The 23,229-nt window shown below is 36.1% G+C and overlaps 1 protein-coding gene across 15 annotated transcripts in view; it reads left to right on the top strand.

Moving 5' to 3' along the window:
* Positions 1–23,229, top strand: part of TLK2 (tousled like kinase 2) — an 86,410-nt gene that overhangs the window by 38,295 nt on the left and 24,886 nt on the right. For 14 of the 15 annotated variants that reach the window (XM_036450661.1, XM_036450659.2, XM_036450657.1 and 11 more), the window contains 9 exons: positions 2,144–2,311; positions 5,781–5,876; positions 7,095–7,187; positions 10,229–10,339; positions 11,706–11,842; positions 15,043–15,195; positions 19,275–19,341; positions 20,388–20,485; positions 22,417–22,498. In XM_036450661.1, the coding sequence (XP_036306554.1) occupies positions 2,144–2,311; positions 5,781–5,876; positions 7,095–7,187; positions 10,229–10,339; positions 11,706–11,842; positions 15,043–15,195; positions 19,275–19,341; positions 20,388–20,485; positions 22,417–22,498 (1,005 nt within the window). The remainder of the gene's footprint in view (positions 1–2,143; positions 2,312–5,780; positions 5,877–7,094; positions 7,188–10,228; positions 10,340–11,705; positions 11,843–15,042; positions 15,196–19,274; positions 19,342–20,387; positions 20,486–22,416; positions 22,499–23,229) is intronic. The other variant, XM_036450652.1, reaches the window with a different exon arrangement.

The following is a 23,229-nucleotide window of genomic DNA, read 5'->3' as shown; positions in this document are numbered from 1 at the left end:
GATTTATTGGGCTTCTGGTATCTGTGGGTTGGTGTCTTGCAATATTTCTCAAAAATTATTAGCCATTGTCTCCAAATATTATCTCTGTACTCTTATTTTATTTATTAAAATATATCTTATTGATTTCTTATAGAGAGAAAGGGAGAGGGATAGAGAGTTAGAAACATCGATGAGAGAGAAACATTGACCAGCTGCCTCCTGCACACTCCCTATGTGCCTGCAACCAAGGTACATGCAACCAAGGTACATGCCCATGGCTGGAATCGAACCTGGGACCTTTCAGTCCATAGGCAGATGCTCTATCCACTGGGCCAAACCAGTTAGGACTCTGTTCTCTTTTTTATCCTTCAATGAAATCCCCATTGATGATATGGTAAACTGTCTCACTTTGTCCCCATGCTCCTTAGCTTCTTTTTCTTTTAGTCTCTGTATGCCACATTCTGGATAGTTTCTTGCCTTTTAGTTCCCAAATTCGGATTTGCTATGAACCCCAGTGGATTTTTAGTTTTTGTTCAGATACTGGATAGAGCAAAAGTAAGTTTACAGTTGTGAGTACATGGAAACACAGAGTTAATAAAGCTATTATAATAATCATAACCTGCATGCCTTTTTCATATGAACAACTTTAAATTTGCTTTGGCCCATGCTGTATTTCCCTGCAGGTATTTCCAAGCTTTTTTTTTTTTTTTTTTTTTTTTTTTTTTTAATCTAGTAGACAGTTATTTTATAATCTGTGGCTGATAATTTCAGTATTTGAAGTTTTTATAAATCTTTTTGCTGTCTCTTGTTTTTCCTAGTTGTTGCCTGGGGCTTCATTTCTTTCTTTAATAATCTGCATAATTCTCAAGTGTATTTCTGAGTATTTTACATAAATTTTAAGTCTGCTTTTTCTTCCATTACATTTTCTGATTGTAATTAATTGTTGGTGTATGGGAAAGCTATTGATTTTTCTCTATTTTATATATGACTATTTTACTAAATTCTTATTTTGTTTTTCAGTTGATTTGCTTGGTTTCCTTTGTGAATAGTTATATCATCCAAAAATGATACTTTTTAATGATGCTTTACTATTTTCCAGTGTTTTTATCTCATATTTTTCCTTATCACATTGACCAAAACTTTTATAAAAATGTTGAATGATTGTGATATTAATGTTTTCATTCCATGTAATTCCTAACATTACTGATAGTGTTTCTATTATAGCACCATTAAGTTTATGTATGTTAATTTCTAAAAAAATACTCTTTGTTATATGAAAGATGGATACTTCTAGTTTTTTTGTTTATTTTTTAAAAACAAATTTTTATTTATTTCAAAGAGGAATGAGGTGGGAGAGAGATAGAAACGTCAGTGATGAGAGAGAATCGTTTGATTGGCTTCCTCCTGCACACCCCACACTGGGGATTGATCCTGTGATCCAGCCATGTGCTCTGACTGGGAATCAGACTGTGACCTCCTGGTTCAGAGGTCGATGCTCAATCACTGAGCCACCAGGTCTTCTGTGTGTGTGTGTTTTTTAAGAGTTGCCAAATAATGCAGATTTTTTTTGCAGGGGCCATTTACAAAGGGAAGAATCTTGATCCCCCCCCTTACTTTAGTGGATTTGCTAATAATGAGCTATACCTACATTTCTGGAATAAATCATACATAATTGTAGTATGTTATTCTTTTAGTGTAGTATGGAGCTTGTTTTGCTTATATTTATTTCATCTGTTGTTGTTGTTTTTTTGCATCTAAGTATAGTGTGGTGAGAACAGGATTAAGAGTGAAATAAGCTCTACCTATAAAGTAGGGAACAAATAAAATATCTTAATCTTCATTTACCTACAGGATAGAAATAACATTTCCTTTGTAGGACTGAGGTTGATTTGTTGAACTCTACCGAGTAACCTGCCAATTCAGAGTTGAGTGAATATAGAACCATTAAAATGTAATTTTGCTTAATTTGAGTAAGATTAATTCAGGTTGATAGCTAGGTTATAATCCAATAATATTGTTATGCTCTCCATATTTGTTTTCAGGGTGTTTGGTATTTTTTTTTTAAATTATTATTATATTCAGTAACTGTTTTAATCAGTTTCATGTTTTGGCAATATCAGGTTTTCTTTCTCATGTAATTTGTGTGTTTTTTAATGTTTTCCAGCGACGAGTAGAACAGCCCCTCTATGGTTTAGATGGCAGTGCTGCAAAGGAGGTATCGGAGGAGCAGTCTGCTCTGCCAACCCTGATGTCAGTAATGCTAGCAAAACCTCGGCTCGACACAGAGCAGCTGGCACAGAGGGGAGCTGGCCTCTGCTTCACTTTTGTTTCAGTGAGTACTGAGCCTGAGTTCATGCAGATCCTTGTTGTCCTGGAGCTCCTTGATGAAGTTTAGAATAATTATTTTCATGGATAGGGGATGACCTTTTTAACTCCGTCACTTCTAGAGGTAGTGGTGAGCTGCTTCTCAGTCTCCCTGGGTTCAGAGGGCTGAGAGAAACCATTTTGTTAGTGTCTGAATACATTGTGGGAAGAAAAATGCAATCTTAGGTTGACAAAGTCAAGAAAATATAGGTCAAATTCCATAACAACCTGAGAACTTACAACAAGTAAAATTTCCAAACTACAGCCATCACTTACTTAAAGCAATATTCAAGTCAGTAAAATTTTAGCATGTAGTCAGGGATTCCATAGCTTGTTTACAAGCTGTTTCACCTCTGGTATTTGGGTGACCAACATGCTTGCCTTCTCTCAATTCTTAAGTGTTGGTATGGTTACTTTTTCCAGGAATATTTATCTGTTTGCTCCTTTCAGCTTGCTGCTTTCTCATTTCTTGAAGAGCAAGAACTTGAAAGTTTGATCCCATTTTTATTTGCCAAATTATAATACAATTTGACTCAAAAGTTTCTACTTTCTTGGTTTCTGTTCAAGTGTTTGTGACCAAGGATGGTATAAAACAAGAGAAAGCCCCATTGTCCTACACTTCCATTTTTAGGGACAATTTTCAGAGCTGGTCACCATTGGTTTAAATTTGTGTGCCTCTTACCTGGCCCATTCTTTCCAGTTATAATCTAAGTCTTATTCTTCTCTTTTTTTGTTAATCCTTACCGAAGGATATTTTTTTCATTGACTTTTAGAGAGAGAGAGAGAGAGAGAGAGAGAGAGAGGAAAAAAGGGGAAAAAAAGAGATGGAAACATCAATGTGAGAGAGATACATCTCTCCCTCCCTTTCTCTTGAAAATCAGTAAACATTTCCTTGGGAGAGGATTTAAAAAAAAAAAAAGGAAAAATCTATTATATAAAAAGCCTGTGGTCGTCACGTTGTCATGCCATCACGCCAGGAGGCTATGTGTGGGGGTGGGCGGGGCTACATGCACAGCGAGGTGCACGTGGGTGGGTTTCTGGGTCCTGCCTCTCCTGGCAGCGGTGGCAGCAGTGGCCATGGAACTCTTTTTGGGTCCCATTGAGTCGTGGGATTCTTGGTCCTGGGTCTCACAGGATTTCGCCCGCTGTTCAGTAAATATATAAAGTATCCGAAAATTCACATGTGGAAAATACTACATTATCTAATCCTCACAATATCCAGTATTCCTAATTATGTCTGTGACAAGTTGTACTGTGTTGTTAGGTTCCATTTTCTTTATAAAAGGAATTTTGGGATGATAATGATTATATATTCCTGAATAGTTGAATAATATTTAATCCTAAATTAGCTTTCTAAATTTAAAAATGCCTTAGAAGCCCTAGCTGCTTTTGCTCAGAGGATAGAGTGTCATTCTGCAGACTGAAGGGTCCCAGGTTTGATTTTGGTCAAGGGCATATGTCCAGGTTGCAGGCTCACTGCCCAGTGAGGGTTGTGCAGGAGGCAGCCAGTCAATGATTCACTCCCATTATTCAGGTTTCAGATAAGATCCCCAGTTGCAGCTCTGATGTGGTTGTGAGAGGCAGACATACAAGTGTTTACCTTACCGCCATCTTCCCCAGAATCCACTCTCATTATTGATGTTTCTCTCTCTCTCTCTCTCTCTCTCTCTCTCTCTCTCTCTCTCTCTCTCTCTCTCTCTCTCTCTCCCTCTTCCCCCCCTTCTTCTTCCTTTTCTCTCTAAAACAATAAAAAATATTTTAAAAATGAAAATAAAATACTTTAAAAATGCCCTGTAAATCGTGTATAAAAGTCAGTCATTCTGGCTGGCATGGCCGAGTGGTTGAACGTTGTTGACCTATGAACCAGGAGGTCAGGGCCAATTCCCTGTCAGGGCACCTGTCCAGGTTGCAGGCTCAATCCCCACTGTGGGGCGTGCAGGAGGCAGCTGATCAGTGCTTCTTTCTAATCATTGATAGTTCTCTCTCTCTCCCTTTTCCTTCCTCTCTGAAATAAAGATATATATTTTTAAAAAGTCACTATCAGCAAATAACATTAATAGAAATTAACTTGGAATTTGGGCCAGTGTGTGTTTCTGGATAATGTTTGTGGATTTAGGAGACTACCGTAGTTCCCCCTTACCTGTTCCAGGACCCCCAGTAGATACCTGAAACTACAGATAGATCAGTAGTACCTATACATACCTACCTTTTCACTTACAGGAAACACTTGTTGGCATACCTGAATCGCGAGTGTCACCGTTTGTGTTCTTTTAGGCCATTATTAAATAGATAAGGGTTACTTGAATACAAGCACTGGAATACTTCGACAGTCAGATGGCTACTTAGTGACTGACGGGTTCATAGTGCATACAGTATGGATACACTGGACAAAGGGAGACTCACATCCTGAGCCGGACAGCACAGGATTTCATCACATCACTCAGAACATTGTGCAGTTTCAAACTTAGGAATTGTTTATTTCTGAAATTTCCATTTAATATTTTCAGACCATGGTTGACAACAGGTAACTGAAACTGTGGATAAGGGGTACTATTGTATTCTGAATAGTAGTTTACAGTCCTTTCTGCCTGGAGTCTTTAGCATCCCTTTGCTTCAATCACCAGCCTTTTCTGACAAAAGCGTATTGAAATACAAGTGAAAGGGGCCTGTTATAACAGGAATAACTTTAATTTACATTTAAAAAAATTCTTTTATAAGCATTTGATTTTTTAAAAAATGTATATCTTTATTGATTTCAGAGAGGAAAGGAAAAGGGGAGAGAGAAAAATATCAAAGATGAGAGTGAATCATTGATCAACTGCCCCTTGCACGCCCCCTACTGGGGGTTGAGCCCTCAACCTGGGCATGTGCCCTTGACCAGAATCAAACCTGGACCCTTCATTCCACAGACTGACGCTCTGTCTACTGAGCCAAACCAGCTAGGGCAGCATTTGATGTTTTAAACCATTTCTAGGAACATGGTCCAAGACACCATGTCTGGCTCTTAGTTCTCATTTGAATTGTTTTACTTTCTTCTTGGCTACATGGCCCCGACTTTGTTTTTGTTGTTTTTTTTGTTTGTTTTTTGTTTTTTGTGTGTTTTTTTTTAAATATATTTTATTGATTTTTACAGAGAGGAGGGGAGAGAGACAGAGAGCTAGAAACGTCGATGAGAGAGAAACATTGACCAGCTGCCTCCTGCATACCCCCTACCGGGGATGTGCCCGCAACCAACGTACATGCCCCTCACCGGAATCGAACCGGGATCTTTCAGTCCGCAGACCGACTGACGCTCTACCACTGAGCCAAACCGGTTTCGGTTATGGCCCTGACTTTCATCAGAGTTCATTTTATATAGTTAATCATTTGCATACATACAAATGTTTGTGGAGGAAGATATAATACTGTCTGTGATTGCTGATATACCTTTATTACAGGCTCAGCAAAACAGTCCCTCTTCTATAGGATCTGGTACCACAGAGCATTCCTGCAGCTCCCAGAAACAGGTTTCCATCCAGCACAGACAGACCCAGGTAGGTTGGCAATTGGTAAACAGAGGCTAAAAAGATCTGCTTAGGAATAAATGCTAACCACATAAAGTCTGAGTCCTCTCTTTGTCTTCCCTTTAATTCTCTGACTCTACCTCATTATTTTTATTATTCTGTTTATAACTTACATTATGAGTACTTAAAGTCTTTTGGAAGTTGCTTTAACTTTTTGAGGTATTTCTTTTCCTTTCTGGTATGTTGCAGCAGAAGCACTTATATTATAGCAAGCTGTTGAGAACAGAGCACTCATTTGGAGACCTTTAGGCCTGAGTTCAAATTCTGTCTTTACACCTTACACTATATTTTCAGGCCTCAATTTTCTTTTTTTTCCTCTTTTTTTTCTCCTCAATTTTCTTTAATACAAATCATCTGTATAATGTGGTTGATTCTTATTATCTCAAACAGTATAGATATACAAAATGCTTATTAGTACAGTGCTCATAGTAGTCATCAATGAATGTTAATTTACTACTTTATGAAAGGAGTTCATTTATTCCTTGTACCTGTTCATTTGGCAAGACCTAGATAAACTTCTTTAACATGTGGCACACCAACATACTTTTCTCCTTAAACAGTCTTCAGAAACATTTTATGTTAGTTAGAATTTTGTGAACAATCAAAGATATTATTTGCAAATGCTAATAGATACATGTCCTCTACTTTATAATATTGATCTAGCCAAATAATATGCCAGATTTTCTTGGCACTGTGCTGCCTTCAGGTCAGGGCAGGATGCTTGACATTCTAGGAGCATTTCTTAAGTCTTGAGCTATACAACCTTCAGGAGCAGGTTTTAATTTTATTTTAATTACCAGCCTTTGGGCAATTGAAAGATGATAACTTTGATCTCTTTTAATTGTTCATTATTTCCACTAATTGTTCATTATTTCCACTAGATGGCATGTTTGGGTCATGTTTTCTCTCAGTTTCATTTCTAAAGTAGTATGTTTCTCTATTGTTCAAGGAACAGAGATATTGAGAATTCATATATTTAATTCCATTATTAATATGTTTTTGAGGTGCAGATATAGCAGAAAATAAAACAAAGAATGGGATGAGGAAAGAAGATTCAATTACTTGAGCCATGTGATTCTTGGCTATTTGTGTTAGCAAGTGCCTTTTCACCCTAGAAAAGCAATGAGAAAATGAGTGATGGCACACAGTATTTTGAGACTAATTCTAAATTTTGTTTTGTCTCTATAGTCTGACCTCACAATAGAAAAAATATCTGCGCTAGAAAACAGTAAGAATTCTGACTTAGAGAAGAAGGAGGGAAGAATAGATGATTTGTTAAGAGTAAGTATTAAAATATGATTTTTATAAGCACTGATTGGATGTTATGTGTATTTGGCATATGTGCATATCATAGAGATAATTACAATACTATAGCCAAAGAATAAAGTTTAATAAATGTATAGATATTTTCCTTTGATTCAAGGGAATATGAATAGCAAGCAAGATCAAACCTACATTTTAAGCACTATAAATGCCTTTAAATTGGAAATCTTATATTGTAGAATTTTAATATTCTTTTATTATTGTTATTAGAGGCCTGGTGCATGATATTTATCCACTGGGGCAGGGCAGGGGGTATCCCTCAGCCCAGCCTGTGGCCTTTTACAGTCTGGGAGCCCTAGGAGGATATCCAACTGACAGCTTAGGCCTGCTCCCCGCCAGGCTCCCACCACCACCGCTGTGCTTGCCAGCCACGAGCCAGGCTGTGGCCGAGTGGCACTCCTCTGTGGGAGCACACTGACCACCAGGGAGCACACTGACCTCCTGTGTTGAGCATCTGCCCCCTGGCGGTCAGTGCGTGTTTTAGAAACCAGTTGTTCTGCTGTTTGGTTGATTTGCATATTAGTCTTTTATTATATAAGATTTTATAGAGAAAAAGGAAGGGGGGAAGGAAGGTATGAATTTGTTGTCCTGCTTAGTTATGCATTGGTGGGTTGATTCTTATATGTGTCCTGACGGGATAAAATCTGCAACTTTGGTATATGGAGTCAACACTCTAACCAAAAAAGCAACCCAGCCAGGGCCTTAGTATTCTTGAATTTTAAAACTATTTCACAGACTGGGTTTTTAAATTTTATATTTTTTATAATCTATTCATCTGAAGTTTTTTTGTAAAAATTTTTTGCAAGAAAATTTCAAAAATAGCTCATCTGGATACCACTAGAAAATATACCAGGATATTTTAAATACATATTTTTAAAATGCAATTTGGTATATTGACAGACCCATTCTTAAAAATTTATTTTAATGTTTTTATTGTTGTTATAAAAGTAATACCTGCTTTTTAAAAAAAGCCGAAGCCGGTTTGGCTCAGTGGTAGAGCATCGGTCTGCGGACTGAAAGGTCCCAGGTTCGATTCCGGTCAAGGGCATGTACATTGGTTGCGGGCACATCCCCAGTAGGGGGTGCGCAAGAGGCAGCTGGTCGATGTTTCTCTCATCGATGTTTCTAATTCTCTCTCTCTCTCCCTTGCTCTCTGTAAAAAATCAATAAAATATATATTAAAAAAAAAATTCAGAGAATGCTAAAAAAATATGGCATTTCGAGATAAAACATTTAATACATTTCCTCTAGTAATTGAGCCATTTGTAGTACTTATATAAATGCATATATACATAAATATTTATAAATAAAATTGACTAACATTTTTCTCTTCTCTAGTGACTTAGAAAGGGGTAGGTTTGATCCTTATTTATACTGATGTGATGGTTTTCAAACTGGCTCCACGAGGCCCTGAAGGTTCTATAGATGAACCATTAGGACTCCCATGACACAGCTGAGGAGGGGTCTGCTGCCTTGCATTTTGCTTTTGATAATGTGGTCCATAGAACACACAGAAGAACTAATGGGAAGAAATTATACTTATGGGGACAGCGGACATTTGGAGATGGGAGCTTTTTTGTATTCTGGCCACTTTAAAATGAAGCCTGAGCCAAAACCGGTTTGGCTCAGTGGTAGAGTGTAAGTCTGCGGACTGAAATGTCCCGGGTTTGATTCCGGTCAGAGGCATGTACGTTGGTTGTGAGCACATCCCCAGTGGGGGGTGTGCAAGAGGCAGCTGGTCGATGTTTCTCTCTCATCGACGTTTCTAGCTCTCTCTCTCCCTTCCTCTCTGTAAAGAAATCAATAAAATATATTTTAAAAAATAAAATAAAATAAAATGAAGCCTGAGCTGAAACCAGTTTGGCTCAGTGGATAAAGCGTCGGCCTGTGGAAAAAAGGTCCCAGGTTTGATTCCAGTCAAGGGCATGTACATTGGTTGTGGGCACAAACCCAGTAGGGGGTGTGTAGTAGGTAGCTGGTTGATGATTCTCTCTCATTGATGTTTCTAACTCTCTATCCTCTCTTTCTCTTTGTAAAAATTTAATAAAATATATATATTTTTAAGAATAAAAATAAAATAAAAGAAAACCTGAAAAGTCTTAAAGATTGAGTGTTCTCTAATATCTTCCATGTGTGCTTTTTAATGTTTCAGAACATTTATTTCATTTGATTGGGATATATCAGGTTTTTTTTTCATGATTCCAGCAAGTTATTATAAAGTAGCATTTATTTACCAAAAGATTTTTTTTTTTTAACACCAGAATAAATTCAGGAGTTTTAATTCAAAATTGATCTTGGGTTAGTGGTTCTTTCCTTCTCTGTTATTGTAGGAGGCTTGGATTTTTCAAAGTATTTACCCCATCCTTCTGGCCACAGCTAAATTAACTGTGTATTTACATTCTGGCATTCTTGAACCAGGACCTTGTATTCAGCTAGTTAGTTCTATCTTATGTAGGCATGGGTGTGCCTGCCTTTTCTGGTAAGAAACACTGTGTACGTTCATGTCTCCTTTTCTTTGGAAACAAGAATTAAAAAACAAAGAACAATTGAACTTAAAGAACTATATGTGTGTTTTTCTGTAATTTTTTTGTAAATGTTTAATCATCCTTTATAAGTATTTAATCTCTTAAGTGCTGTAAAGTGCCTAGTCATGCTTTTTATGTATTTTAAGCATGTCATATTTCATAGGGTTTTTTTCCCCTTTCATTTTGTGATAATTGAGGCATATGTGATGTACTAGATTTAGCTAGCTGTAACTGGCTTTTGGAAGGAGTAAAATATGATCAGTAGAAAAACAGGCTCCACTTTTAGTAACAGAATTCATCTTTAATAAATAGATAAGTTTATTAAGAGAGAATAAAGAGTTTAACATTTTTTAAGACTGCTTCTATCCTTAATTTTGCTTTTTACTTAACAACAAATGATTCTCTGATATCCCTAGGAACTTTTTTTGTTTTTATTTTCCTTGGAAGTAATTAAAATTTTGTTTTCCATTGAAGGCCAACTGTGATTTGAGACGGCAGATTGATGAACAGCAAAAGATGCTAGAGAAATACAAAGAACGATTAAATCGGTGTGTGACAATGAGCAAGAAACTCCTTATAGAAAAGGTGAGTGAAAGGCGGCCAGGATACTACGAATCCCAAGGTGCTCTTGGCGTGTCATTACTGTGGCTGCTTACTCCTCACATGGGATGGAAATACTTCAAATTAGAGCTTTTTAGGAAAAGACTTATTGTTTGATAATTAGATTTATTTCTTGCTTGTGTACTTGAACCAAGTATCCAAAGTGATAATTTGGGACATTTTTTTCTGCTTTTTGGTTTTGCATTGCTTTGAGTGTGATGTTGATTGGACAGAAACAGCTTGTCTTAGTTGAGTTTATTTGAGGTGTTGGTTCCCTAAATTCTTTTATTTATTTAAATTTTAATTTATTGACTAGAGAGAGGAGAAGGGATAAAGGGTGTGGGGGGAGAGAGAAGAAAGAGAGAGAGAGAGAGGGAGAGAGATTTACCCACAAACTTGGCATCCGGTAGTTGAGCTACCCGATTGGGTTTTAATTCTTATTTTATCTATCTTTTGAAGTGTGGATTCTGTTATAAACATTTAACAATAGTTACATTTCCATTTCAGAGATGGTATTTGGAGTAATGTAAATATATAATAATGTTATAATTAAGTGCTTTGTGCTGTAAAATAATTTTGTTGGTATATCCTTACTATATGTGTTTAATTGGCTCTGTCCTTTGTAGTTGATTAGTTGCAACTTGCTTTTAGTAGTTATTAGTAACTTCTTTTTTGAAAGTTTTTTTTTTTTAAATTATATTCCCAGTACTTATTTATCTTACATCGAAAGCTTTAAGATGGCAGAACTTACTAATGAACTTATTACAAGGTAGAGGTTTGAGGCAGCCTGGTTACCTGTACTTAAAGTCTTTGGAATGATAAAATGACAGGGAACAGTGATAAAAGTGAAGTGATTATGCTGATGTCAAAGATACTGGGACATTTTGCTTCATCTTTTATTTTTTAATTATTTATTTTCCATTGATTTCTAGAGAGAGTGGAAGGGAGGGAGGAAGGGGAGAAAGGGAGAAGCATGGATTGGTGGCCTCCCACACGCCCCCCTACCAGGGTGGGGAAACCTGTAAAATTGATACATGACTTTGGGACTCATACTTGAGACCCTTTGGTCTGTGGGCCTATGCTCTAATCACTGAGCAAAACGAGCCAGGACTGCTTCATCTTTTAATTTATTAATTTTATAATACGGAAACCACTTTTTTCCCATTTTTATGACAAGGTAGATGTTAATACAGAGAACTTATTTAAAGTTTTAGGTTACTTCCTAAGGTCAATGTAGATTTAGCCAGTTATACTAAACTTTGCACAGTATAGTACAAACAATAAACATAATGCTATGTAAGAGTTCTCATAGGAAAATGAAATTATTTTTTATTTGTTCTTTTCTTCTAAGTCAAAACAAGAGAAGATGGCATGTAGAGATAAGAGCATGCAAGACCGCCTGCGATTGGGCCACTTTACCACTGTCCGACACGGGGCCTCTTTTACTGAACAATGGACAGATGGTTATGCTTTCCAGAACCTTATCAAGTAAGTTAATTTGTGATGATTAAATTGAGAATTGACAACTTGGTTTGTATTTTTTAAGTTTTCTGTAATTGTAGTCATTAATAATTCTAGTAGTGATAGTCATCTTTTTAGTCAGTTTCAGCCATCACATGTGTTAAAAATGTAGGGAAAATCCTGAGAAAATTAAACAAGTAATCAAAGGAATCAAAACAAGTTTTACATTAAAAGTTAAAAAAATTAAAATTGCCAAAAATTTGAAATCAAGGTGTTGCCAGGAGCATGCTCCCTCTGAAGTCTCTAGGGAGGATCCTTCTTTGGCATTTTGTAGTTTCTCCCTTGGGTAGTGCATTTCACAGTTCCCAGTAGATATCTATAATAATAAAATGCTAATTAGACCAGACGTCCTTCCAGGTGACCTTCTGGACAAAGCGGGGGGTGGGGGGGGTAGGGGGGAGCCCTGTGAGGGAAGCCTGGGCCCTGGGTGCCTGCTAGGGCCAGAGGGAAGCTGGTGCTGGCAGCTGGGGGAAGGTACTCTTGCACGAATTTCATGCATTGGGCCTCTAGTAGAACATAAATCCTGGGAATCTTTTAAAATTTGCATCTAGTATATTTAGGTGCTATCTATAGAGCACTGCTTAAACATTTTTTGGTGAGCGTACATTCTTTACTGCTCCTGCTTGTTATATATAATATGGTTGTGGTCTGAAATAACAGTTTTGTTGTTGAAGGTGCCTGTATTCTTTTCTTAGGGCTACTGTAACAAAATACCACAAACTGGGTGGTTCAAAATAAATTTATTCTCTCACAGTTCAGGAGGCCAAATTTCTTTTTTGTAGAATGACAGAATCTGTTGTGTGTGCTTTTTTTGTTTTTGTTTTTGTGGGGGGGTTTTTTGTTTGTTTTTTTACCAATTCTCAAATCTCTTCTATCCTCTGAAGCCTCTAGCGAGGATCTTCTTTGGTGTTCTGTGGCTTGTGGCAAACGTAGCTATTTCGATCTATATCTACATTTCACATTGTGTTCTCCCGTGTGTCTCTGTGTCTTCTCTTTTCTTCTTGTAAAAACAGAAGTCATATTGGAATTAGGGCCCACCCTACTCCAGTATGACCTCATTTTAACAAATGCATCTCCAATGACTCTATTTACAAAGGTCATAATCTGTGGTAATGGGGACTTTCACATATATTTTAGATGACACAGTTTTACCTGTAATGGTGCCAAAGACTGATTGCCTTGTTTTCTTTTACGGCAATGGCTTTTGAAATAGGATTATTTAGATTTGAGTGGGATGGATTTATTAGGTCATTAATACTTTTGTAAAAGATGGTGGAAAATACTCTTTCCATGGGTGATGAAAATCCAACACTTTAAAATTGATAGCATGTAAGAAATATTTAAGGCTCAGCTGTATAAAAGGCACTGTCATATGTGCTGGTAGTAGAAGGGTTGATAAGACATGGTTCTTGTTCTAAGAGAATATATAGTTTATTGACATAATCCAGACTATATACTCTCAAAATAAACCATAATGAGTATCACTTATAAACTATCTTTAAATAATTTTTATTTGTTATCTGTTGAGGTTGAATGATTCTCCCACTATAGTTGATAGTTTAATTTAGATATTGTATGGTTATCTCCAGAGACTTCAGAGTACTTTGTATTTATGGACCCTGAAAGGGTAGAAATGAGCTAAAGATATTTTTTTTTGCAAATTTTTTAAATTAGGAAATTTATGTTCAGAGAAGGTATTTATTCATTGAGTCAGAAGGAAGATTGTGATTATACCTAAAAATTCTGTCTTAATCCAGAAAAATTTCAAGCCACAAATTATTTTATACATATATTTTGGAGGGAGAAGCATATCTCCAATGACAGTTAAAAAAATTTTTTTCAGACAAGTATAAAACTCTTGAATTAAAATTGTCAATTCTGCTGTTAAATTGATATCTAATCAGTGATCCAGCAAAGGAATTGTATTATCAGATAGTTAGTTACTTGCAGTTAGTTACCTCAGATTAGGTTAACTTTGTTTAAAGTCTTGCCCTCCCTGGAGTATATAGTCTTTTTTTTTGTTTTTTTGTTTTTTTGTTCCCCTTCTTCCAAGAAAGATACTGAATCTGGAAAAGTTGTATAGGGACTCACAACTGCTGTGTTCAGGCAAGATGGTAGAAGATATTTCATTTGAGTACAGGTTAAAAAATAGGTTACCGGTATGCCACCCTAACTGGTTTGGCTCAGTGGATTGAGCGTCAGCCTGCAGACTGAGGGGTCCCAGGTTCGATTCCAATTAAGGGCATGTACCTTGGTTGTGGGCACATCCCTAGGAGGGGGTATGCAGGATGCAGCTGATCCATGTTTTTCTCTCTCTCATCCATGCTTCTAACTCTCTTTCCCTCTCCCTTACTCTCTTTAAAAAATCAATAAAATATATATTTTTAAAAAATAGATTATGTCATGTCAATCTAAAAATTAAGATTGGATAAAAAAAAAAGATGGGGAAATCGTATCTAGCATTTGACTGTCAACTATGACAGGTAATCTAAAGAGTTTAATCTGTTAAATAAATGGTTAATCCCAAATCTTGGTATATTTTTACATACCAAGATTGTAACCAATGTTTGTTAGGTGGGGGGATACATAAGAGAAAGTGATTTTCTTATATTGGTATTTTTATTGACTCCTCATTTGTAAACATGTTTAGAAAAATTAGACATCTTATTAGGAAATAGTCTAATGATGTTATTTAGATGTCTGGAATCTTTTTATATGTTTTTTATTCATTTAATATACCATTTCTTAGGGAGTTTATTAGTTACAAGGCTTCATTGTGCTTTTTCTGAAGGTACTTGTTTTTAAAAACTTAGTATAGGTTTTACCGTCTCAGTGAGTGGGAATGACTTAGAGCTGTTTTCTTAACTTTTAAAAAGGCATCAGAAAATGAAGTCAGAGCAGAAATTTGATAATTTTCCTTCCTGCCCACTTTCTACCCTGAAAATAATCATAACTAGTGTCTTAAAGCAAACTCATTCTAAATAAATCTTTCAATCTTTCAAATCTATCAATTATTTGGCTGGTTCAAACTGAATTTAAAATCAAATCTACTTGATTTAAAGGGGCTTATTTTTTGAAGTCTATTAAATATGCAGGTAACAAAGTTATTTGTTGTAATCTATAGCCATGTTAAATTTTTTGGCCTTCTTTATCTTTTATATCTCCAGGCAGCAGGAAAGGATAAATTCACAGAGGGAAGAAATTGAAAGGCAGCGGAAAATGTTAGCAAAGCGGAAACCTCCAGCCATGGGACAGGCCCCTCCAGCAACCAATGAGCAGAAACAGCGGAAAAGCAAGACCAACGGAGCTGAAAATGAAACGTATGTTCTTTATTGATATGAGATACCACTCTCCCCTAAAACACAAAACTATTGAATGACACTGGAAAAACATGATAAACTATGGAGATTTCTAGACCTTAAGCTTTATTTTTAGCTACATTATGGATTTGCTCAAGTCATATAAAGGTAACTAATTTTTTTAGCTTGATCTCATTTAGGAAGTTTTGAATGAGAGTGAGAAGTAATGTCACTTAGCTTGACATCATGATCTTTGGCCACTGTTTTAACAAATGTGATGTTGTGGTATTCAAATGATATAATTGTTTATGTGTGGTTGGCTCTAGGTTATGGTATGTTGGTATCATCTTATGGGGGTTACCTGGCTACTATTTCAGACTGAAGAATGCACAACTGAAAAATGACCTTTACTGTCTAAAGAGCACCCGGTTTTTTTGTTTGTTTGTTTGGGTTTTTTTTGGGGGGCGGTTGTTTTGTATTTAAAGAGAACTTGTTAACAGCCATAAACTTAGGAATAAACTCAGAAAAAAATAGGTATTATTTTAGGAAAAGAGCATTTTCTAATAAGCCAAATCTTGGTATCACCGATATTTTCTTGTTCTGGGGTATCTAAGGAAAACACTAGTATCTTAAATTGTATCTTTTTTTTCTCGGCAAATCAACAATTTGTGCATGGAAGGGGAAGAATATCCTGAGCACAGATATCTCCCTTTTCCACCCCCACCTCATGTCAGAGTTCCCTCTTCGATCATTGAATTCCTAAACACTGAGAATCTTCCTCTGGGACAGGAGCTCACAAGCTTTTTCTTTAACGGGCCAGACAGTGAATATTTTAGGCTTTGCAAGCTAGAGATTTTCTGTTGCAAATACTCAATAGAGTAGCCTGAAAGCAGCCCTAGATAATATGTAAATGGGTGTGGCTATGTTCCAATAACACTTGATTTACAAAAAGAAACTGAACTGAATGATCCCATGGCTGTATGTAGTTTGCCAACTAGACAGGAATTACCAAATAGAATTTGTGTGGGAAATAAACTCTGTATATTACTTACCTATTTAAAATATATATATTTTTAATATATTTTATTGATTTTGTACAGAGAGGAAGGGAGAGAGATAGAGAGTTAGAAACATCGATGAGAGTCATCGATCAGCTGCCTCTTGTACACCCCCTACTGGGGATATGCCCCCAACCAAGGTACATGCCCTTGACAGGAATCAAACCCGGGACCTTTCAGTCCGCAGACCGACGCTTTATCCATTGAGCCTATTTAAAATATTTCTTATGCTTATATTTAGTCATCAACTGTTGTTAAGAGGCTTTCAATCAAATTAAAAAGGAAAACCAAAGCTCTACAGATAATAGTGTAGGCAATAAATATCTATAGAATTGATGGTAGCCATAAAGTTGGTTTCTGAGTTGGAGATTTGAAATTTAAAAAAATACATATTTTTTATAGAATCAGTCATTGCTGTTGTTGTAATTGGTATACTTATAGTGGCTACATTGGTTTTTCAGGGGGAAAAGAATTTTTCTAAAGCTGTCATTGTGGGATTCTTTAATTGAAAATAAGCTCCAGGTCTAAAAATAGCCACAAATAGCATATAAAAATATTGTAAGATTTATTAATTCTTATCTTTTATGTTTTCATATCAGTTCACAAAAACATATTAACTCATAAACGCTCTCAAGTGTAATACTTGTATTACACCATTGTTAAAAGTTCATGACATTTCAGAAATGTATCTTCAATCCAGTGGGAAAGATTGTTGAACAGCAATCCTCACCCCATACATACTTGATGTGTTGGGGAGCCTTTTCTTGGACATTCATTTAGTAAGTCTGTGTTAAATGCTTATTATATACGCAGCTCAGGTCTGGACATGGGATACAGAGCTAAAAGGTACAGCCTCAGCCACAGCAGTTCAGTTTATCTAAGAAAAATGAACAGATGAATAAGTTAATAATTGCATTAAGTATAGTTAGAAAAGTGTGCATAGTGAATAAGCTTAAACTAAAAAACATTTCCTTTAAAAAAATCTAAGTAGGGACCCAAACTTAAAAGATTTTTCCAGGCAGATATTATATACATTAATGTGATGATTGTCTTCCTTCTTTCCTGTATTTACTTTGTGAAGGGACTCTTTCTCCAGTATTACTTGAAAATTATTTAATTCTAGTGCATAAAGCCATTGGGTTAGGACTGTGGTCATCAAACTGCGGCTCGAGAGCCACATGCTCTTTGGCCCCTTGAGTTTGGCTATTCCACAAAATACCATGGCCTGGGCGAGCCTATTTTGAAGAAGTGGTGTTAGGAGAAGTTTAAGTTTAAAAAATTTGATTCTCAAAAGAAATTTCAATCGTTGAACTATTGAGATTTGGCTCTGTTGACTAATGAGTTTGCCGACCACTGGGTTAGAAGTATAAAGAAGGCATAGGCAAAAAAAAGAAGAAGAAGGAGGTGGCGGTATAGGTTATTTCCTTTCCATAGAACAATAATTAGAATTTAATCTAGGTCAATAGTATGTCAATAAATAGTTGCCATCTGGAGTTCTGTGTAAAATCCAAGCTGAAAGGCATTTGGTCCAGTTTTTAATTAGAGTATCAGAGACTTGGCTCACTCCTTGGGCCAAAAGCCAAAACAGTCTTCTGGAGTCTTGGAGTGAGTCACATTATCCTTTCCTGGTATCAAACCTCTTTCAGGCAGAGAAAGCCTTCTTAGCTATGATTTTTCATTTCTCCCCTTTTTATTGTTTTATTTTTATTTTTTAAAAATGTTTTTTGATTTCAGAGAGAAGAAGGGAGAGGGAGAGAGAGATACAAACATCAAAGATGAGAGAGAATCATTGATTGGCTGCCCGAAACCCAGGCATGACCTCCTGACCACAATCAAACCATGACTTCCTGGTTCATAGGTCGACACTCAACCATTGAGCCACACCAGCCAGGCTTTCTTTTTTATTTTTAATCCTCACCTCGGATATTTTTTTAATTTTACTGATTTTGAGAGAAACAGAGAATGAGATCTCAATTGGTTGCCTCTGAGTATCAAACCTACAAACTAGGTGTGTGCCCAGACTGGGAATCAAACCACCTGAGCCATCTGAGCAGAGCTCTTACTTTTTTTGCTAGTGTGATATAAAGTAATGGATATAAGTATTTCTGCAATTATGAAGAGATAGGCATAATTCTTCTATTAGATGTGTTTCTTCTTTTTACTCTTTTATTTTCTTTTGTTAGACCTCAAAGGCTCTTTTTGTAGCTCTTCCTGGTTGATAGGCCAGCTGTTTCTTCTTTCTCCTGCTATTTAGAATAAATCTGAATAGGGACATCTAAAACTTTGAATTATATGTGTATGCTTCTAGAATGTGAAGAGGGTGCAGATGGAGGAGTATCTTGCATGCTTACTCTTGAGATATGAGCGTGCGAGTGGGGTAGGTGGAACATGAAACGAACAAGTGATTACCCATCAAGTCAGCCCTTTGAGCATTTTGTTTAAATGGCATTTTACAAATTATACATTCTTTTCACATTCTCATTTAATAGTCACAGCACATTTGTTAAATAGGTATTATTACTTGCTGCATTTTTAGGAAACTGAGACTCAAGAGGTTAAAGTTGCTTGCCCAAGGTCACATGACCCAAGTTGCACTTTGAACCTTAGTCCTCAAACTCCAGATTTTAGTCGCTCTCCTCTGTTGTTACAGTATCAAAGTCTGAGAGTTATCAAAAATAAGCCATCTGTTAGCTTATTATTTTGCCCTTTAAAACAATTTAGACATAATTTTTGGCTACCTCTCCTAAAGGATTCTCATCAGTAATGTTTGGGACAAAACTAATGTTATAAATAATGTAAAATTATAGCATGTTATTTGTTTTTTTATTTTTTACAATTTAGACTTCTGGCTTTGAAGTCCTTTCACATCACATCTGATAAATCACAGAAGTGTTTTCGTTTTAAAGAACTGACTGCAAGATAACCGTCTTTTAGTAGTTTTAACAGAATAAATATACTGTATAGCATACTTTGGCATTTCTCATTAAATATATGCACTATGATTTCAAATAATTTATTGGAATTTCTACCATTATTTTCCAGGTTAACGTTAGCAGAATACCATGAACAAGAAGAAATCTTCAAACTCCGATTAGGTCATCTTAAAAAGGTAAATATAATGAGAAGTGCAATTTATAGATTACATTTGGGGTGGAAATAAGCTGGTTATTTGGGCAAATATATTGGTCTCACGTATCTGCAGAAATCTCTTATGATGTTTTAAGTCACACAGCAGCTCTTATCTCTCGCCTAAACTGGCTAAGAAGAGAAGGTCTTGTATCAACCTTGTAACTCAAAGGCACCTACACAGAATTTGTTATTGCGATGTTCACAGAAGCATCTTAGACATGGATTGCTCATCTTTTTATTTATTTTTATTTTTTATATATTTTATTGATTTTTTACAGAGAGAAAGGGAGAGAGATAGTTAGAAACATCGATGAGAGAGATACATTGATCAGCTGCCTCTCGCACACCCCCTATTGGGGATGTGCCTGCAACCAAGGTACATGCCCTTGACCAGAATTGAACCTGGGACCTTTCAATCCGCAGGCGGACGCTCTATCCACTGAGCCAAACCGGTTTCGGCAGATTGCTCATCTTTTTAACTCAGCAGCTCACACATTTTTGGTGGGTGCCACTTATGGTGGTGATGGTCAATAAACATTTTAATAAACTGCTATTTTTACGTGTGTGTTTGTTTTTTCACTGGATTCGCAGATCTTGTTTAATCAGTAAAACTTAAAGCACCAAGTATAATCCATACTTGCAGAACAGAACCAAGTAAAGAACCTGTTTTTTTGTTTAAAAAAAAAGAAGAGGAAAAGATTCCATATTTATATGTACACGCACAAGAACATTCCTAAAAACTTTAGATAAGAAACTTAACGGTTACATCTGAGAAGTGGTCTGGAGGGGAGGGAGCAAGGGGCAGATTTCTACTGTAATCCTTTGTATGGTTTGAATTTGATTTGTTATTTTGTTATAGGCTTTGTTTTTATGACAAAAAGTCTAGTTCTTTTTTAAAAATATTTTTTAAGGCAAAACATCTTGCTTAAGCTTTTCATGAGAGCTGTCTGCTGCTGTTTTTGAAATGAGATTCTGGAAAGGTAACATTTCTTGTGTTCTGAGCTCCTTCTTTCCTTTTTACTTTAGGAGGAAGCAGAGATCCAGGCAGAGCTGGAAAGGCTAGAAAGGGTTAGAAATCTACATATCAGGGAACTAAAAAGGATACATAATGAAGATAATTCACAGTAAGCAATTTGGGGGTGTACTGGCTTGAAGACTGCTGAGGACTTTCTGACATGGCTTAGAACAGCAATTTTTAACCGGTGTGCCACAGAATTTTTAAAACATGCAATACCTGATTACTTAGTCAGGGGCACTGACCTCTTAGATTGTCAAATAAAAAAAAATAACTGCCAGCAAAACAATAACTGGTGTGAATAAATCAAAATTATACCTATTTTATGTCAGATTGGTAAAATATATTTTTTGGTGTGCTGCAGAATTTCAGTAATCAGTTTGTGTGTGCCATGAGATGAAAAAAGTTGAAAATTGCTGGTCTAGAATGATGTTTTTAATGACTATAAATTTGGTAAATTGATTCCATGCTGTATTTCGTTCTATTGTAGCATGTAATACAGTTTTATGAACAAAATAATGATTTGCTTTAGTTTAAATATATATAAAAATAGTAGATTTATATATTAAATATATACTTATACATGTGGTATGTTTCCCCATAGAGGTCACTAAAACAATATAGATTTGTAGTGTAAATGGTTAGGATACACTGCCTGTTTAGATTTATCTACAGAACCCTACAAAAGGGAAGGATGGGTGACATAATGGAGTTGTGGAAAGATTATTGAATTGACGCCCCATTTCTGAATGACCTTTAAGAGCCATTTGGCCATTGAGATTTTAAGCAAGACTCTGTTAAGTTCAGCACATTATTTTATTTTATGTTATTTTATTTTATTTGTTTTTAATTAATTTTCCACAGAGAAGAAGGGAGAAGGATAGAGAGCTAGAAATGTTGATGAGAGAGAAACATCAACCAGCTGCCTCCTGCACACCCCTTACCGGGGATGTGCCCGCAACCAATGTACATGCCCTTGACTGGAATCGAACCCGGGACCTTTCATTCCACAGACCGACACTTTATCCACTGAGCCAAACCAGTTTTGGCTCAGCACATTAATTTAGATAAATGCCACCTTTGTTTATAAGTCATTTAAGAGACTGAAACTGTGAAAAATAGATAGTAAAGTGGGAAATGGCTTCTATCTGTAATCTGTTCCTTCCCACATATTTTGGACTCTGAAACATCAGTTTTTTACTTGTGTGTTTTTGTTTGCCAGTGTGAGCCATGGCCTTTTTCAGTAAAGTGCCAGCAACAGCTGTTATTGAGCACTCTCTCTTTGTCAGGCATAATGCTAAGTGCCCTTGTGTTCTGTCATTTAATCCTCACAGTAACTTGGTAAGGTAGGCCATCTTTGAAACATACATCTGGAAACAGGCTTAGAAAAATTCAGTTAACTTGACCAGAGACCCATAACTAGTGGCCCAAACTGAGAGTTAAACTTAGATCTGTCTGTTTTCAAAGTGACTTATCATACAGTAATGCCACTTCTCTCCACAACAATCTGATGTCTTAAAATGAAAATAATTTTAGGAAAACCAGATAGAAATATTTTTAAAGTTATTTTTGCCAGAATCTCTTATTTACTTTTTGGTGAACAGTACAAGCTGGTATCTTTTATGGGAAAAACAGTTACAGCATGAAGACTTTTTGCATTATTGAGAGATGAATGCACATAGAACATGTGACTCACTTTATAATTAAATCTGTTTTTAAGCCCATGTAAAATATCTGGGAGTTTTATTGAATGTAGTTACATAATGGTGGGAGCATGTGGCCCTTGAATGGTTTGGAGGAACTCAGTAACAAAGTTTAAAAATCCCTCATCTAATGTAGTCCACCTCCACCCCCCTCATTTTATAGCACAGCAGAAAGAGGGGAAGGCCAGCGAAAGTCACAGGTCTATTGTGGCTATGCGGAGACTGGCACCTATGTGTCATGGCTCTAGAGCTAATACTTTTCATTGTAATCATGCTGTATCTTTGAATTATATTTTAATAATTATATATGTATGTTATATATTCCTTGTTTCCACAGATTTAAAGATCATCCAACGTTAAATGACAGATATTTGTTGTTACATCTTTTGGGTAGAGGAGGTTTCAGTGAAGTTTACAAGGTAAGTATGAGGAACTGAGCAAAAAGATTAAGGGTTAAATCACTGATTAGTACCAACTTGGAGGACATTTAGAATAGTGATAATTATGTGTTGATAAGTAATGGTTGAAATTTAAAACTTTAAGAACCTGTATCTTTGGGAGAACTGCTTTTAATAAAATTTAGCGACTAAGCAAGAAACAATATTTTATCCTGTTTTCAAGTTTCAAAAAATAAATAATTTTAAAAATGTTTTAAATAGGAAGGAAAAACAACACTAATATGGGTAGTGGAATTACGTGATTTTTATTCTCAAATTTTTTTAACTGAATAGATGTGATACAGATAATTCTTACTTAAAAAACTGCTTTTTGATGTTCTCATCTTCTAACTCAGAGTTTTTAGTAGCACTGGCATTTTGAAGGGGGGTCCTGGCTTAGAGTCCTTCCATTGGGCCAGCAAAGTACAGACTCCTTTGCCTCTAACTGATTTTTACTAAATGAGGAAATCAGCTAGTTTACAGCTGCAGATGCTAATATATTCACCAGCCAAGGCCTCCTCTTTGTGACTGGCTTATTAGACTTAGCTTAGTATCCTCAGAGTTCATCCATGTGGGAGCAGGTGCCAGATTTCCTCCTTTTTAGGGCTGCATAACATTCCATTGTGTGTATGTAACATGCTCTTTACCCATTTGTCTGTCACTAGACATTTAGGTTGCTCCCTCTTGTCTGTTACAAATAGTGTTGTTTTGAA

The sequence above is a fragment of the Pipistrellus kuhlii genome, unplaced genomic scaffold (genome assembly GCF_014108245.1).
Source record: "Pipistrellus kuhlii isolate mPipKuh1 unplaced genomic scaffold, mPipKuh1.p scaffold_m20_p_22, whole genome shotgun sequence".
In the NCBI taxonomy this organism is placed as follows: domain Eukaryota; kingdom Metazoa; phylum Chordata; class Mammalia; order Chiroptera; family Vespertilionidae; genus Pipistrellus; species Pipistrellus kuhlii.
This window is presented reverse-complemented; position numbering and strand designations above follow the sequence as displayed.